Below are 18478 nucleotides of genomic sequence, written 5' to 3'. Positions count from 1 at the left end.
AATGTTCTACAACTTCTACAATATTAAAGGAATTCAGGAGTCAATTTTGAGCATATCTGTCAAACATACACTGGCCAAAATGCACAGATTTCTCTTTTTCATTATGTATGTTTAGTCCCTTCCCATGCCATTTCTGACATCCCATTAATCCTTGTTTTACAGTGCTTGTCTCTGTCCAGTTCCCCCAGACAATTCATTGATTAAATCTTCTTAAAGAGGAAATGCTGAATTTGCAGCTCACAGTAATTCCGCCATTAAAGCTGTTTCTCATGGTCCTCCCTTGGAAGACAAGATTCTTCACCTTCTTTTCAGATTTCTACATTTTCTCTGTGCCCAAGGATTGCCAGCAGTTCATATCACCCATCAGCCAGTTTCAGAGACCCTAATCCCCCACAACTCTGTGATGCAGAAGCAGATTTCACACCTCTGTTGCCCGACTCCATGCACCTCTGTGGCATAAGACCACAACACACGGGTACTAATTTTGCCCTCAATTAAATATCATGTGACAACCATGTGGTTCACAGTGCAATTTAAGACCTGAGTTTGTATGATAACTCTTTCCCTTAATATCATGTTTTAATTTAGATTTACGATATGTCAATATAACTTGCTGTAGGACTGAGATCTGGCGCTAGACTTTTGTTTAAAAACTCTGCAGAGCACTTCCTCCTTTGGTGGAGCTGGGTTTATTTGTTGACTTTCAGGTACAGTACTGTATTTCATTGCTAATTCAGTATCGGTATCGGTACAGAAGAAAAATCCTACCCTGTTTTAATAATGTACCACTGTTTTCATAAAAGGAAGTCATATAATTTCTCTGGCACAATAAGGAAATACAAACAGAACTCAAGTTTCATAAAGCTTTGTACAATTTCAGTACAGATAATTCATTATAAGCTGCCAAGCATAAAAGCTGCAAACATGAGAAAATGGGGGAAAGGGTTTGTAGGGTTTTATTCCTCTGGAGGTGCTTTTCAAGTTTGTTAGTTTAGATTCTACCTGTCCTGAATCAGAAACACTTTGTAAAAATTGTGAAATCATAACTTAGAGGAATAAGTTCTTTTATGGACCAGGACATACAAGCAATACCAGTAATATATAAAAGAGAAACATGCAGGTAGCACTGCTATCTCTACCTCCTGAATCTCTGACTCTCAGAGTAGCATTTGCAGACCTTGAGTTGGGCAGCTAAGCAAGGTCTGAGTGGAGAAGACAGAAGGAAACTTGACAAAAGCATGACTGAACTTGGTGCATTTCTTAACCGTAGATTTGACTTTAGTTCAGCTATAAGGGCGGGTTTATGGACTTCTGGACTCAATTCATCCCTTTAGATAAAATCAGCTCAACTACAGCACCAACACACAGAACACAGTGGCAATGCTGCTTCCATTCTGCAGGAAGGAACTTCTTCAGAGAAACTAGGTGTCTGGGACTTAGCTAAAATTACTAAAGATCAGACTTCTTGTTTCTCCTGCTGCTAAGGAAACCCACAATTGAGTGGAGCATGGACACACAGAGCCACTTGGAAGGGAGCTCCATAGAAAGGCTGGGAGGTCAAGTGCTGTAGTGAACATCCCTCTGGTCATTTCTGCTTTTTTTTTTTTTTTTAAGGAAAGCTTATTTGTACAACATATAGGAAGATACACTACAAAACTCTGGGAGACACAGGGCCTCTCATTCTGGCTAGCCAGCAGGCTTTAGGGTTAGGCACCCTCTAATCCCAGTTTCTTGCTTCTTATCTGCATGGCTGGTGCAGTTGAAGTGTGAAAAATGGTTCATGCCTCAAGGCACACAAGGTGGGAGTGGGGAATGGAGATACCTTACAAGGAAGCCTTCTGCTTGCTGAATCACGAAAATATTGTGTAGGTTCTTGCCATTCCATGCTTAGAAATAAAATCCTGATAGCACTCCTGCCTGAAAACTCCTCTGGATTTGTACATACAAGGATACCTCCTTTATTAATCCAAAACAGCTGTAGGTGAGTGATAGGAACCTAGGTATTGAAATAGATTTAAGTAGCTGGAGTCATGGATCATCACAGTTGATGACTTTACACACTTTTGCAGAGCCAAAACTTGAGCTACCAAGAGGTTCCCAAGTGCTGAAAATGTCCACTGAAAATCCTTTTGACTTAAGGTCTTGCTTAGGCATCTTCAGTGACATTTACATGCCCTAAAAATTGCCTGTTTTTAACTCTTTCCCAGAATGCAGCTACTCTGAAATCAAAAGCTCTATGTAATCTGTGCATTCACATGTCAGGGATACCTTTATATATTTCTATCCTCTGGATGCAGACCATAATATAAAACAAAGGTAGTGTCAGCTTCCACCAAAGCATTGCATGCACCCAATTACTGCTGTTTAAATCCACGTCCAAACCCCTACAAATATCATGTTCTCCTCTTTCGTGCAGTGTTTTGTTGGAAAGAAAGCTTGATATAAGCACATAAGAATTTGAGTCTTCTCTGAGCCACTAAGTACCTTAATACAACTCTTGAAAGTGATACGAGAACAAGTACTCTGATCCCCAGAGGAAAATCAAAGTTTAGTTCATATAAAAGCTTTGTTATTTCTTTTGAAGCAGTGCACCAGGGGCCCTAGAGATGCAAACACTGATCTTCTCTGCTCCTCATATAACTAATGGCCTGGCTGGTGCCATTGTTTCTGTCTCTTCTTCTGACTCATACTCCTCTACTTCTCTGACAGTGAACCGAGCCTTTGGCACTGGAGCTAGATTGTCTGCTCTGGTGAAACGATGACGGCTGATTGAATTTCCCCTTCTCCCTGCCAGGTTGGATGGACCTGCTCGTCTATCCAAGTGTGCCATTGGAATCAGTTCTTGGTGCTGCTTTGCTTCACGGGGCCGTAGCCGGGGCTGGGATCTCCGTGTTAATGGGAACTCAGCATCAGAGCCACTTCTATGCTGATCTGAAGAAAAACAGACAAATAATTAATTTTTTAAAGAAGAGAAAAGAGAAATGCTGTAGTACTGGAAAGGAGAGATAAAGGATATTCAATACAATACAATACCTGGAACTGAAGCATTTTAACTTACTGCAGAATAAGGAAGCAGTCAAGAACTAAAAATAGCCCTAATTTTTATTTTCATTTCAAAGCTGATGTTTCAAATATTTTATTTACCTTATTTCAGCTCTGAAACCTCAGAAGATAAGCACATTCACGTACCTTTTGGTGTCTCACAGACCTGTCCGACGCCTTCACTGCAAGGGTGAAGGGCAAGAGTGAAATGCAAGAGTGTTCCCTTATGTAATTTGAATTTTCCTCAAATTTCACAAGTGTACCTAGCACTATGGTTCAAAAGCATTTTTAAACCCATGGTACAAAATAAAAATGTGACAAAGGAGAAAACTCAGGTCCATCAAAAATCAAGTTTGCCAGTGACTTGTGACTAACAAGTGGGAAGAGAACATTTTCATCTGAAACCAGGAGTGCTTTGATTACTTTGGGTGTGTCAGATCTGCTCCTACCAGCTTGCTTTGCCACAAGTACATTGTAAAAATTAGTCTGCAAGAGGCCAATAACTGACATTCTCATCCTGATGAATTTATATACGTTTTCATTTTTCTAAATATATATATATATATATATACTTTTTCACTTTCCTAAAGCCACTTGTAGTCTAACTACACAGTAACAAAGTAGTTAATGTAAGAAAAAACTCCTAACAATCTAAGCTAGGAGGTTCTGGGATATAAGCACAAAGGTCTATGAGCAGTAAAATTAGTCCAGATTCTGCTACAATTAAAGTACATGTGTATTGACTACGGTCACGGTGTCAAAATTAAAGAAATTATTGCAGATCCATAACTTTTAATTTATTTTAAGCAAATGTTTATTTCACAGTTGGCAGAGTAAAGCACTGCTGCTCATAGGCCACATGGACATACTACACCCTAAGCAGGATAGGATTTCTCAGATTTTCAGGGCTTTTACTTTGAGAGCATCACTGCTACCAAGTATCAATGATATATACCGCCAAAGAAATAATTCATAAAATCATAGACTAGTTAGGGTTGAAAGGGACCTTTAAGATCCCTTACTTCCAGTCCCTCTTCCATGAGCAGGGAACCTTCCACTAGACCAGGTTGCCAGCCCCATGCACTTGCTCACAACACCTTCAGGGGTGGGGAGTCCATATCTTGTCGGGGCAACAACAACCTCTCTGGATAATTCATTTATATGAGTGGCAGAAAGAGCTGATAGGTGACTTAAGGATCTATTTGTGGTCATTTCTGACCTTTTAGTTTCTCAAGTTTCTGGACATGTTTTATATAAGACCTAAACCAAGCTTGCTGGAAGACTTTTTTTTCTAGAAGGTCTTCCAGGCATAGAGAGAAGGGATGACATTTATCTCTAGAAATGCATATGTGCATATATGAGGTTGTCATTCTAATTCCCTACATACTGAGTACTTCTCAGTTTCCAAGTGCAATTCATCTCATCCCAAGAATTTATGACAGGACTTTAGGGTGGCTTTTTCCTGCTGAAGACACTTAAAGCAGTGTTAATGCCACACAATGGGCTTAACATGGAGGCTGGACCAAAAAGTCTACTTATTTGGACAAATTACAAGGTAGGGCTTAAATTCTGTCCTATCTGTAGGAAAAAAAAAAAAAAGTATTTGCAGCCAGTGCTTCAGGATTTAGCTCTCTCCCCTCTAAAGTAATACGCCTACCTCTTATAGCAGCATTTGGTCCCTTGAAAGTATCTGCAGTGATTTTAGGTCTAAGTCTGCTGTGTGAAATACTTTAACTCTTCTAGAAAGACACATATCTCCTGTGATGATGTCCTGATAAACAGGACCAAAAACATCCTCTTGAGTAACATTTATTTTCTCCTCTGAGTAGATCCTATGGGTTTTCATTTTGCTGTCATCATGTGTGGGTGCCCATACAGGACTTCGAATGGAGTGTTTAGGGCAGGAACCAAAGACAGTGAAAGGAAGAGACTTGGGAAATCCAGGGAGAAGCAAGTGCAGGAAAATAAAGGAAAAAGAGGATAAAAAAGGCCAGTCAGTACATATGTCCAGTAACGTCCTGCACTTGATCAACACAGTCTGTCTTATTTTTTCGTTTGACTACACTTCTGACTGTTCCTCTATCAGCAGCTCCTCACAGTGTGTGCTTGTGTGTATGGACGCCTGAGTGCCAGCAGCTGGAAGGACTGCATCTGGAAGGGTGCATCTGTCAGTGCAAAACTGCTGGCAATCATCAAGCCAGAGTAGCCATTAAATAGGATAAGAGGTTTGGGAACTGCCTATTGGAGGAACCATCAGTCTGGAACAAAGACTGAGGAGGGCAGAAGGTCTGTAGGTTGACTACTGGAGGGAGCAGGAGGTCCAGAGCAGTGACTGAAGAGAGCATGGAATCTGTGGTTGGCTACTAGCAAGGCCATAATTTGAACTGGGTACCAAAGAGACAGGTTTGCATGTGTGTCCCTGTGTGCAAGGCAGGAGGAGAGCAGGGGATCCAGGAAGTTGCTCCAGGGAAGACTGGCTGCCCAAGGCCAGCTACCAGAGGGTCCTACAATACATGAGGTGGAGTGTAAGACCATGTCTCTGTGTGCATGTGTGTAGGTCTGTGTACCCTGGGGCTTACATGCCCAAGTGCCACCAAACGGGCAGATGGAAGGTCCAGGGCCAGCTACTGAGCAGAGCATGGATCTCAGGCCAGCTACTGAAGATTCAGATATCATGTATGCATTTATAATTTTTCACTAACAGTCTAACAGACTCATCAGTCAGAGAGGGGACAAGGATGAGGTCACTGATGCTGTTTGCATTAGTGTGAGCCCTGTGCCATGTCTGTGCTGCTCTCTGCCTGGCTGTGTGTACACATGCATGAATTTTGGTGTAGGACTGCCTGTTGGGAATTCCTGATCAATCTCGGTACCTGCAGGACCTAGGGCCATGGAGCTCCATCAGCCTCACCTGAACTGGGCTACAGGTGCAGTGAGTCATAATAATTTTGCATACTGCTCTGTGGGGCTGCAGGGAACAGATGATTTGTATTCTTGATCTTGGCAAGGTATAACTGCAGGGATAACAGGAATATTTGTTCAAGAGGGAAAAAGAAAAAAGCAGGAAGTGGTGGAACAAAACAGAAACTGGTGCAGTAATGATCATATAAACAACACCGATAAAACAGAAAGGAGAGAAGGGTGTAGTTCATTTAAAGAGGCCGCTGACTTCCATGGGAGTGTGCATGTAGTACTGTTAAATCCACCAAACAACTGGCCAAGTTTCTCTCGCTACTGAAGTAGGAAACAGAGTGAAGCACTTCCATTACCTGTAAAAGTAACATGCCTGGCCTTTCTTCTGGTGGGCTGGTGTGGACCCTGAGGCAAGGAGAGGTAGCGCACTTCCATGGTGTTCACCTGTGTAGGAGACAGAAGTGTGTCCAGTGCCTGTGATTGCCTCCACTTGGCACTTAACTTGGTGAAACAGTAAAGAGGAATGGCAATATGCTGCACCTTTACAGGCAAATTTTGAGAGGTATGAATAAGATCAATGCTTGGTTTGGATGGGTGAATTCAACATCAGCTCCAGTGAAAATGTCTGTCTGATATAACAGCCGAAGGGCTTTTTACTGCCACCAGAGGAAAACGTGTTTTTCTAAGATTTACATTTCTTATTTCAGGTAAAAATTTTGAATACAACTAACCTATCCAACAAGAACTTCTTTCTCTTCCTTAACCATTGTTATCTCAGCTATAAATGTCTGTGCTGTTCAATGCCTACCTTTGGTCAGACAAATCTCTTAGAGATTGAGAGCCCAAATCATCAACGTGCCAGATGCTTTGCATCAGGCTTTTTGGTTTTTTACACTACACTTTGCACATGCAAAAATCAATGCAAGTTATATTATTTTACTACATAGAACCACAGCAGCTGATTTCTGACCAATATATAGAGATTGGACAAGAAAACTTTGCTGCTCACATGCTAAGTGAAGCTCTTTCTGCTTAAGTGCTGCATGAGCACACCGGGAAAATATCCATTTTAATTACAGCGAAGAGCACATTAAAACTAGTGTCTTTCCATATTTACAGAGAGGCAGAGGCATTTCTGCATAAATAGTAGATGGATAACAGGTACCGGTCTACCCCAAGGCAAGCTGTTTCCCTTCCTGCAGCTTTGCCTCAGGCTGTGCTCCCGACGGATGAGGATTTCTTGCGCTTGTTTCTCACTTGTGTTAGTAGGAAGATTGTGCCGGTTGTATGCTGGTGCCTGAAACAGAAATTGCAGCCAGCTCATTTTTGTTGCATTTGCAATGTTAATCAGACTGATCAATCACAGGGCCAAGGGGACATCTGCCTCAGCTCGGTCACCGACCCAACACAGATCTCTCTGGTATCACACAGAAAAATGCAGCCATGCACAAATCTCATTGCTGCAGAGCAAGATGGGAGGAAGCCTGAACACAGCTGCGAGTCTCAAACCTCAAGGGCTGCATTTTGGTGCCATTTTTGATAGACTCTTGCCTGCTCAAAGTGCAGATATACTTGCCTAGGAAGGCTGTTATCATCTCTCAGCTTGTCCTGTCTTTGTCATCTCTTATCTCATCAACTGTAGTTGGGAGCTACAGATATGAGGCAGGTCCCAAGAAAGAGATAATTGTTTAACTCAGCTCTGAGCTTTGGTACTAATATTACTGAGCCTAGAGCAAGCTTCAAATGGACTCAGGAACAAAGAATGTATCTCCAGAATGAGATGCACAGCTGAGTTTCCTTTCCATACTTGGACAAACTACATATTAATATTACCCTAAAACTGAGCATAATTTAAGACAAGCTTTTTAGTTTATCACATACATCTAGTGAAATGAAGGAGATAATTGTCTGCCTTAAAGAGAAAAATTCACTGAAGTTTATAAGCCCTTAAAAAGTAGAATCTGATCTCAGTTTCATTTACAAGGGTCCTTGTAAAATTGGTCTGGCAAGCAAGGGCTTTCCAGAGCTGAAAAGAAGTATTAGAAGTGGCATTATTTTCCTTCCAATCTTTCATTTCCTAAAGCACACCATTCTTAATACAACACAGGAAATTACTGTCCAAATAGTCATTACTGTAATTGATTTTGAGGAGAAAAAGTTCATTTCAGTAAGCTAAGAGATAAACACATATGCAGATTGATGCTGGTAAGATAAGAAATTAATATCATAAGGATAATTAGCTATGGCAAATCAAACAACGTTAGGAATGAAAAACATATTAATAATGCCACATTTAAATGAGCAGGCCCTAGCATTTTCTAATACACGTGTGTTACATGAGTTAGCCTTGTTTATCAGCCTAATTTCAAGTTACTGTAATGTATCCTCTACCACTGTGGGCGAGCTCTCAAGTGTCTATTTAGCGCCCGAGACTGGACTGAGCAGATACCATACCCTGGGCTGCAAAACAAATCCCCGCTCAGGTATTACCACACCACCTTTACAGGGAAGAAAACCCGCTTAAATGTGTAAAACGAAAGCTCGGAGGACGTGGAAATTTTTTTTTTTCCTTCGTTTTTCTCCCCCAGCGGCGCGGGCAGATGCCGATCCCACGCAGGGCTGCGCGGTGTTTGCGGGCGCTGCCCGCCCGCCCCCGCAGCCGAGTTTGGCTGCAGGGAGAACCCTGCCAGCCCTGCCAGCCTGTCTGCCTCCCCTTTGCCAGGCTGCCATCCCTCCCGGGACCTTCCTGCCTCCCCTTTGCCAGGCTGCCATCCCTCCCGGGACCTTCCTGCCTCCCCTTTCCCAGCCTGCCCTCCCTCCCGGGATCCCAGCGGCTTCCCAGCCCGGCAGCCGTGCGGCGAGGGAAGCCTGACCTCTACAGCTCGCTCATGGATTTTCCTGCCTTTTCGCGCCGCCGTCAGGGCGAAAAGCTGATGGAAAACGAGCAAAAACAAAAAAAAACCCAACCCAGCTTTCCTTCATTCGGCCCCGGTCAGTGCCCAAGCCCCAGGTTCTTCCCTGCTTGCCCTCGCCGGTCGGCTGCGGGCTCCCGGCTCCGGGAGCAAACAAGGGCTGCGGGATGGCAAACAGAGCGCTGGCTCTCATCACACACCCTTTGTCGCACTTGGTACAGGTTGTGTGCCAGCACATCTCTCATGGACTCCACTTCTGCCGGGGACAGCCTGTGTGCGCGCTGGTTCCTGCCGCTCCTGTACATAAAAGGGGAAATTAAATATGATATTAATGAGCTGATTAAACACTAATCCCATGAAATCATGCATGGTCTATTTTTAGTGATAGAACAGAAGGCTATGTAACACCTTTCAGTGGCCAGCAACACCTGGAAATCATCCAAAGATGAATAAAAAAGGTGAAATTTTGCTCTTTTATTGGTTTTATCCATATAATGAATAGTCAAATTGGGCCCTAAGCCCTCATAGAGCTGGCAGCAGAAATTCTTTTTTCTTAAACCTCCATAAGAAAGTTCCTTTTTAAGGATTAGATTAGGCCATAACCAGCTCAGGAAAGCACTCCAAGTTTCCTCCTCTGTCTGAATAAAGACCTCAGCATCGTCTAGCACTCTGGGCCTTGCCCCCTACTGGTTTTTAGTACTTTGAGAAAGTGAAGAAAATCCTTAAGGACAAAAGAGTTTGTCAATTACAAAGTCTGAGAGACTTGCCCTGTGGTGAGGAGAACGTACAGAGTTTCCTTGCTACTGAACCTGTTTCTCCATTTGAAATGAAAGAACCACCTAAAAGATAGTCATCTTTGTGTCTTTAAAATCTTTGACAAGCCCACAGTCACTTGTAGCTGCCTGGCTTTTTCACTAGCAAAACAGTAGAGAAAGGCTGCTGTGAAATGTTATCAGGTTTCTCTAAATCAGTCCATCACTGTGAGAGTTAGTGTTCAGATGAATTCCCAGGAAAAGAAAGGGAAATAGATAGTGGTCATCCAGGATGAATCAGTCTGAGTTCATCTTGTTGTTTCTGATTTTTTCCTTTCTCGCCTTAAAAAAAAAAAAAAGTGATTGCAAGTGGTGTTTTTCAGCTAAGTGATGTCCTTAAAGTGTTGTCTGTAAATCGCGCAATTAAAAAATCAATGATGATCAATGTACAGTATTGACAAAGTTTTGTGTGCATCTATCTCACACTTCCTCTAAAATAAATTTAAAAATTTTAATGGCAAAGGAAGATGGATTCAAACTAAACTGTGATTATGATGTAAACATAGGAAAAAGGTTGGGATTTGCATCTAGTTTAACAATATTACTGCTGTTTTGTTCTCTAATCTACCATGAACATCTTGAAAACTTGTAGGACCAACATGAACTGCCTGGATTCTATATTTTACTGCCTCTTATCATTAAGTAGACAGTGGTCCCTGGTGCCCTGGCCCCTGTCCAAAGCCCCTGGAATATAGGAATTAATTCCTGATATATTTCAAGGTTTTGGAATGTGTTTTCATTCTGCTATCAAACTAAAACAGAGATCTGACTTTTTTTCTGTGAAACAAAGACAAACAGAGAAATTAAGAACAGGTTAAGGTGTAGTTTTAGAGCTAGGACTGGGATAAGCAACAGAAGCATGAGTCTGCTGGCAAGTCAGTGTGACAGAAAAGGACTGCCTTTCTGGATTTGACCAGAAATCTTATCTTGTCCCTGATCAATCCTTCCCAACAAATGTTTGACATTCATCAATTCTCAGTAATTGCAATAACAACTAAGTTAGTTATTACCATCAAGGAAAAAAAAAGACCTTCACCATCACCCAGTTCCAGGCTGACTGAGAGGGTGGGTGCATTGGTTGGTTGGTTCCTTTTTCACTTGCTTTCAGTTTTCAGAGATACACTGAGAGGATCTGGGGATGCTACCAATTTTCCAGGCTTGGGTGCACTGCACCTTTACTCCCTACTGGGTGTGGTGTGTCTCAGACTGGGGCACAGCCCATGTGTGCTGCCCTCCACAGCAGGGAAACCAGACTCCTTGCTGTCAGCAGCCCCAGTCTGATGTCCCTTTGGACAATAGGGAGACCTAGGTACACCTGGAAAATATACACAAACACAAGCCCTGGGGACTGTCAACAAGTATTGGTCTTTAAAACACAGGCTTGGCTCATTTGTGTAATGCAAATGGAACAGGAATAGTTGCTGCAGGTGGTTTTTATATCACAGGGAACATCTACCTCCCTGCTTTGTGCTTCACTGAATGTGTCCACAGGGTCTTTATAGCTAAATTGGGGAAAGCATCTAAACAGGGAAAAAGCTAAACTCCACTGGTGACATTATCAGATTATCTCTTTACTTTTCCAGCTGCAAACCTGACTTTCTCCACATGCCAGCACAGAAGTAGCCAGTTCTAAGTCATTTCAAATCTTACTATTTTGCTCTTAAGTAAATTTAAATAGAATAAATAAAACTCCATGAGTTTCAGTTGAGCTGGAGTAGCAAAAGAAAAAATAGCATGAAGATAATCTATATTGTTCTGAAGTACAAATGAAAAACCGTCATTCTTTTCATGGGATTGGAAATAACCCTACCCAACTGATAACAATGCATGCATATGTTAATAAGGAACAGATTGCTTTTACATTTTGCAATACATTAAGAAAGGGCTTTCAAAAAAACCCAAACATGTTCAGTATGTTACCAAACCCCTAAAGTAATCCTTATTGAAACAATTCCTTTGTTCTTATTGAATCTTCCAACATGTTACAACAAAAAACAGCACAGGATATGTATTTGTGAAAAAAAAAGTTATATTATAATGTGCCATGAAAACTGTCTCTCTGTAATGACTGCCATGACATTTTCTTTCTTCCTTAGATCTGGAGATGGTTGATACTTGATACATTGATACTTGCACAATCTGTTTAATATTTTCTTTTATATTATATCTAAAGATTTGAACTTTTTAAACTCTCCAATAATCTTCACTCATCCTGTGAAGGAATAACATTATTTGGCACAACTTTCTCAGGACTGTACCACCACAAATGACAACACAACAGTTGGTTCTGACCTGTACTGTATTGATATATTCTAAGATTTTCCAAAGTAAATATTGCAACAATATGAAGCCAGCATTAAGTAAACTCAGTATCAAACCATCTTTCTAATGGTTGTATTTCCTACAAAAAAAAACAGCCATAAACCCACAGTTTTGGTAATATCTCCTGGATTCCACTTCTGCCGTTTCCATCCATATTTATAAGGCTTATATTCTCGAAAATATCATAACCAAATGCTCTGCTTTCATTCTAATGTGGATTCTTTGTTGCACAATCCATGGGCAATTTTTTTCACTCCACACTGGAAATACTTACTGTAAATTCGACACCCACTCCACCTGCAGGAATCACACCATCATGAATGTAATTCTCTAATTCACAGCATTGGAGATCTGCTTTGATTCATATAAAGTAAATCTCCTTGTGTGCATAAAGACTGCAAAAACTGATCAGAAGTGTGAGTAAGAATTTTCTCACTACTCTGGCACTGCTAATAATGATTCACATGCTATAAAATTGTTCATGGCCAGAGTTTTGTATCTTCACTGTAGACAGGGGCTTCGGGTACACACTGAACCATTAACAGCAATCAGACAATTTAGAAATATATTTAGAAGGTTTACACAGGTTCATTTAATTGCTGTGTGGAAAGACAACAAGAACTGCTGTATTGGCTCAGACCAAAGATCCACAAACTAGCTCAATATCCTGTCTCTTGCAGTGCTCAACAGCAGGCACTTACCAATGAACAAAGGTGGGAAATTGTGTATTTTCCTAGAACACTCTCACCGCCTGCAAGATCAGAATGGTTTTTGAGCTGCAGGCTGTTTTTCTGAAGTTGACACTTCATTTTTAAAAAGGCTTTCTCATCAGAGGATGATGCACAGTAAAATTCAATTATAGCCAGAGTAGAGAGAGCAAAAATTAGTCCATCATATCAGCTGTTTATTAAAGAATATTTTTCAATCTAAATTCTCAGCTCCAGAGAAAATTTCTGAACTACGCTGGAGCGATTTGTCTTTTTTTCTCATTCCCTCAGGAAAAGAAGAGAGATGTGGTTTACTTGCCATGGATTGTCTAATAACCTTGCACATTTTCTCCTCTCAGAATGGTTAAGGGATTACAGCAGACAGAAAGGAGCCTGATACACATGCAGTCTTTTTTAATATCATCCGGTCAGCAAAGAATAATTTAGAGAGAAATGGGCTAGGTCTTACACGGCATGCTGACATCAGTACAAGAAAGCAGATAAATCTTGACACGATTAAGCCAGAGTTTCAAGAAAGATTTTAATTTAATATCCAGTTGATATTTGGATTTTCTGTTATTGGTAGAGATCATCACACAAAAAAGGTAATATGCTGGACCCTACCAGAGGCTGCTGCAAAATGGAGAGCAGTTTAAGGATGCAACAGGAAAGAGCAGACAATAGCAGCAACAGTGGTCAGCAAGAACCCAGGGAAGAAATTATGGAGGTAAGTGCCTGCAGCAATACCTGTGTTCTGGACTGTGTTTTGCAAGGCAAGGATAAATACATGCCTATCAATTACAGTATGCAGGATGGAAGATTTGTGCACTTTTCTCCTAGAGGGTAGTTCCCTTCAGAGATCCCATCTGTTTTGTCCCCTGGTCTCTGATGCCAAGTTGCATTACTGTTTGATAGAATCATAGAATGGCTTGCATCTGGTTCCAAATCCCCCACAATGAGCAAGGGACATCCTCAACTCTGTCAGGTTGTGCAGAGCCTCATCACACACAACTTTGAACGTTTCTTGGGATGAGGCATCTGCTACCTGCCAAAGCAATCTGTTCCAGAGTTTCATCACCCTTGTCATAAAAAAGTTCTCGTACCTAGTTTGAATCTATCTTCTCCTAGTCCTGCTGCTACAATCCTACTAAAAAGTCTGTCCCCATCTTTCTTGTAAGCCCTCTTTAATACTGAAAAGCTGCAAAGAAATGTTCCCAGAGCCTTCTCTGTCTCCAAGGAGAGATGCTTCAGCCTTCTGATCATGTTTGTGGCACTCCTCTGGACCCGCTCTAACAGGTCCACGTCCTTCCTGCACTGAGGACCCCAGAGATGGACAGAGCAGTGTAGGGTCTCACAAGGACAGAGGAGCCAGGGAGAATCCCCTCCCACAGCTGCTGGCCATATTACTATTGATGCAGGATATAGTCGTCTTTCTGGGCTCCGAGTGCACACCAACAGTTCATGTCCAGCATTTCCACTACAAGTATCCTCAAGTCCTTCTTGGCAGGTTGCTCTCAATGTTTAATTGGGCAAATTCATTTGTCTTGGAAATACCAAAATATGGCAAGATGATTTGAGGGATCGCAAACTGGAGCAGCAAAAATTGAAAATGCTACAAAGAAATCTGCTCTCAGCAAAAAGGCATGATTGGGATAGTGGAGTCAGGACCTGTATTCTAAGCCATCCTGCAGGTCTCTCAGCACTTCACAGGGATTAACAAAACCCACTGGCCAGGAAAGTGATAAGTGTATCTGTCTTGAGCCACTACTGCGATTTAAAGCAATCAGAGTGACTTCTGTACCTGACTCATGATCCCTCTTCAGGACTACTCATCATGGAAAAGAAACAGACAAAATGACCATGATTTTAATTTTCACTCTCTGAGCAAAGTGTAAATATGATTAATGCCAAATTGCACCTTCTCTTTTCAAAGCTGTCTTCTTTTTTATTACATTTCAATTAAGTAATGAATACTTTGGATACTTCCTTATTTTTGTCCCTGTCCTCCTGTCCCTACTCTGCAAAGGGTCAGGAGGTTGGTACTCACTGTAAAGAAGTAGTGGATGATTTGGAAATTTTCATGCCACTCTCAGCCATCTCGATGGCCAGTTTTATCTCCATCTTTTTGTACAATGACACAAGGCTGGATTTCGGCTGGTGTTCCCGAATTAAAATTTTCTTCAAATAGTTATTGTCAAACTTCTTGAATCTGCAAAAGAGATAGCAAAATCGAAGTGTAGAAAAGGAAATATGTTTTCATTTCTGTAGTACAAGCTGATCTTCATTCAAATGCATATATCTACAATTCAGTGGTGGAAACTGAATGCAAATTAGAGGCACCTGTGGACTCCTGAAGGCCTGGTGAGCAGAGACCTTTAGGGGGATATTTGGCATAGTCTGCTGGTCCACAGAGATTGCAGAGCCCGCTAAACAAAAGAAAGAAACAAGCTGCAATCAGAGCAAAAAAGAGGGCTGCTGTATGTTTGCATATTACACTGCCACATTTGTCAGAAAAGAATACGGCCAGTCTCCATGCTTTTGTACAAATGTTGCATTATAGTAGGGCATAACAGCAGCAGCTGCTCTTACTGTAATCCTGGCCTATTCAGCCAGCCACCAATGAGGCTCTAAGTGGCCCAGCAGTTACAGTAGTTAGGGCCCATTACATTGCTGATAATTTTGAATCCTGACAATTAGAGCAGAGAAAATACATTTCTTTGTATTCTGAATAACAGAGAAATTGAAAGGACCCCAAAATACTATGTGCTTGCATGCTGCAGATTGTAAAATATCGCTAATGTGTGGCATAATTTGAATGTGAATGTGTGTGGGTGCCTTGGAACAGGTACATGATTTCAGGCAGACATTTAGTAGAACAACAGCAGATCTTCAGCAGAGCAACAGTTCTGTTTCTTTCAAAGGAACAGTTTACCACAGCAAGGTAAGGTGCTCCACGATGCTGGGAAAAGCACTACAGGATTTGTATCTTTTTTTCTTAGCAAGGCCATTTTTTATTCATTAATAGCAGAGGAAGGTAGACAAATGTTTGCACAGGGATTAGAGCTCTTTATGTTTTTCTGTGTAACAGAAAGCCTCCTGGATTGTCATTGCTTAGGTAATTAATTCTGATACACAACTTTAAAGTTGAATACAAAAGTTTGGGGAATACTTTTAAATAAATCTTCTTATATTAAATGTCTTCAGATACAGTGTGTTTTTTGAATCTGTCCATGAACTAAAATGCTGCATTTATGGCTAGTTTGGGCAAATTCTCTTTTCAGAGCTATCAGGTAGATGTGAGACAAAGGGGTAGCATTTACTTGCAGATATGTGTAAATGCAGCTATTTCAATGGATTTACTGCTCCGACAGAGATTTGTTCACTTCATTGACTGCACAGCCAGTGGTGTGGTCCCAGCAGATGGATGTCCTAAAGCTGTCTCTGTACTCAGAGCCAAGAGGACATTTTAGTTTCTGGATATGCCCTAGTATATTATATCATCACTCCCCATTGGGACAAGAATTGGTTGCAAACTAGTCATTCTCTTCCCACTCCGAATTTCTGGTTTTCATAGGGAGAAGCCCAGTCATGAAAGGAGTTGCCACACCCTTGGCTGGATTACTGGAGCCCAATACTGAAAGGTCAGACAGGATTCCATCACAGAAGCCTAGGCAAAACTAGGGATAGCTTTTAGCCCACGGCATCATAATAAGATGTTTGAGGTAAAGAAAAATCAGTCTTTTCCCTACTTCCCTTCACATGCTGTGGTGGTGGGCAACATGTCCACAGGACTCCCTTAGGGAAAAGGTAAAGGCCACAGCAGATCCATCTCTTCTGGGAAGAGCCTGGAGGAGCCACAAAGCTTCACAAAGCCACCTCATCCTGCTTATGGAAGGGACGATGCAGGCTCTGCATTTCCGAGTAAACACTAGGTTGAGAGTATCTGCTTATGCTACTGGCTACTTAAATTCAAACATTCCCTTCAGTACTCTTATTTATTTTAGATATTACTGAATGCAAAGACCTGTAAGAACAGGTGACTAATATTAGTAGTTCCCTACTACCAGGAGATCCTATTTGCTGTGGAGGCTCACAGCAAAAGTCAGTGAAGCACTGACACCATGTGTAGCTTACATTCTAAATCCAGAGTTAAAAAAGCATTTTCTGGGATCTTAGATTTATACCAAGGGCTATGCACAGGCTAAAGTCTACAGCATGAGTTCCCATGCTATGTTTTTCTTTCTGAAGGCTTATTTTCTGCTTGAGCAGATCCAATTCAGCAGGCAACGTATGAGCATTGCACTCTCAAGAGTTAATAGTTACTCAGGAGTTCAGTTTCTAAAAAGAGATACAGCACATGACCCCAGCATTTTAATTTCCTATTCTATTTACCTACCATATTTTACATTATAAATAGGTTATTTTATTATCTTAGACTGCAATATGAGACACTTACTTATCTCTCAGCTGATAATGACTCCAATGTCCACATATGTCTTCAAGACCAGCCTTCAAGTGATCCATCAACTACAGAAAAAAAAAACATGGAAACATTTTAAGTGGCCATTATGAAAAAAAGAATATTACCACAAATATGCACTTGTTGATATGATTTTGAGATTTATTTTTTTATTGAAGCACGTACATTTCTCTAAAAATCAAGGCAAATATGCCACTGTGGCAGCCTGTGGCTCATTTTAAGGCACAGTGTTTCTGTTAATTTCAAAATGAAAGAATGTACCTACCTTTTCTAGAATAAATCAGATTGAGTAACTTCCTGTTATTTTATATAATAGTAATTAGGGAACTGAAGTAAATGTTTGAGAGGAGAAAAGATCACTACTCAGAATAATTTGAAACTAAGTTTGCAGTTCAATGGTTCCGTTCAGTTCAATAAAACTAGATTAAAGACTTTTAAGGCTTCAGTGTCTAAAACTGGTCAAAAGACAGCAACAAATGTTTTTGACTAATCCAGCTGGCAAGGATGGTGAGTGCTTTTTGTTTTTCTGTTTCTGTCCTCCCATGGTCAAAGTACCAATAAATAAGGGACCCACTACACCATGGATGAAAGCCTAACATCGTAGTAAATATGAATATAAATGAGATGCAATATCTTAGAAAATTATGCCTAGGGTTACCTCCACACATTCTTAAAAGCATTGAGCATCCAAATCCACTGAATGCCAGGTTTCCAAGTGCCTCCCTCTTTCAGCTCTTTTAGAATACCTGTTCTTTTCTTTTTTGGGATACCAGTTACTGATTAAAAAACTTACTCGCACATGTATTTCTTCATTGATAGATTCCTTTTTGTTCGTCTTTTTAACATCCAGATATCTGACCAATGGTCCAATTGTGATTCCCTGCATTTAGAAAGATGAGTTGAATTGTTAATTATCTTTTAGGCAAAAATAGAAAGAAAGCCAAAGGGAATAATTTTAATCAGTTAGGAAAGCTGTGCCATAGTACAGAAATTAACCATTATTTGTATGGAAAGCTACAGAAGAGAATTAAAAATCAAAAACTTTTTAAAGAGGATCTTTAAAGTGAGATTCTATTTATTGGTGTATTCTAATTATGTAAAGTAACTGACTCATTGTCAATCATCTTCAAAAGAGGAGTAATTTGAAAGAAAATATTGTCTTTATGAAAATGTTTTCCATATTATCTTGAAATCTTGAAACCATTTACTTCAACGTTTTCAGGATTAAACATTCCAGGGGTTTTTCACTTAGAAATGACTTTCAGTTTTTTCCCTTTTCTTTCCTGCATT

The 18478-nt window shown here is 40.8% G+C and overlaps 1 protein-coding gene across 2 annotated transcripts in view; it reads right to left on the bottom strand.

Moving 5' to 3' along the window:
- Window positions 1-673: 673 nt before the first annotated feature.
- SLC9A4 (solute carrier family 9 member A4) overlaps window positions 674-18478 on the bottom strand; it is a 34381-nt gene continuing 16576 nt past the window's right edge. For both annotated transcript variants that reach the window (XM_088160066.1, XM_088160065.1), the window contains 7 exons: window positions 17982-18068; window positions 17165-17235; window positions 14756-14917; window positions 9068-9164; window positions 7121-7252; window positions 6312-6399; window positions 674-2931 (listed from right to left, as the gene is read on the bottom strand). In XM_088160066.1, the coding sequence (XP_088016192.1) occupies window positions 2633-2931; window positions 6312-6399; window positions 7121-7252; window positions 9068-9164; window positions 14756-14917; window positions 17165-17235; window positions 17982-18068 (936 nt within the window). In that variant the 3' untranslated portion in view covers window positions 674-2632. The remainder of the gene's footprint in view (window positions 2932-6311; window positions 6400-7120; window positions 7253-9067; window positions 9165-14755; window positions 14918-17164; window positions 17236-17981; window positions 18069-18478) is intronic.

This window comes from Sturnus vulgaris, chromosome 2, assembly GCF_052056855.1.
Source record: "Sturnus vulgaris isolate bStuVul1 chromosome 2, bStuVul1.hap1, whole genome shotgun sequence".
Taxonomy (NCBI): Eukaryota; Metazoa; Chordata; class Aves; order Passeriformes; family Sturnidae; genus Sturnus; species Sturnus vulgaris.
The sequence above is the reverse complement of the archived record's forward strand: the minus strand, read 5'-3'. Positions and strand labels throughout refer to the sequence as shown.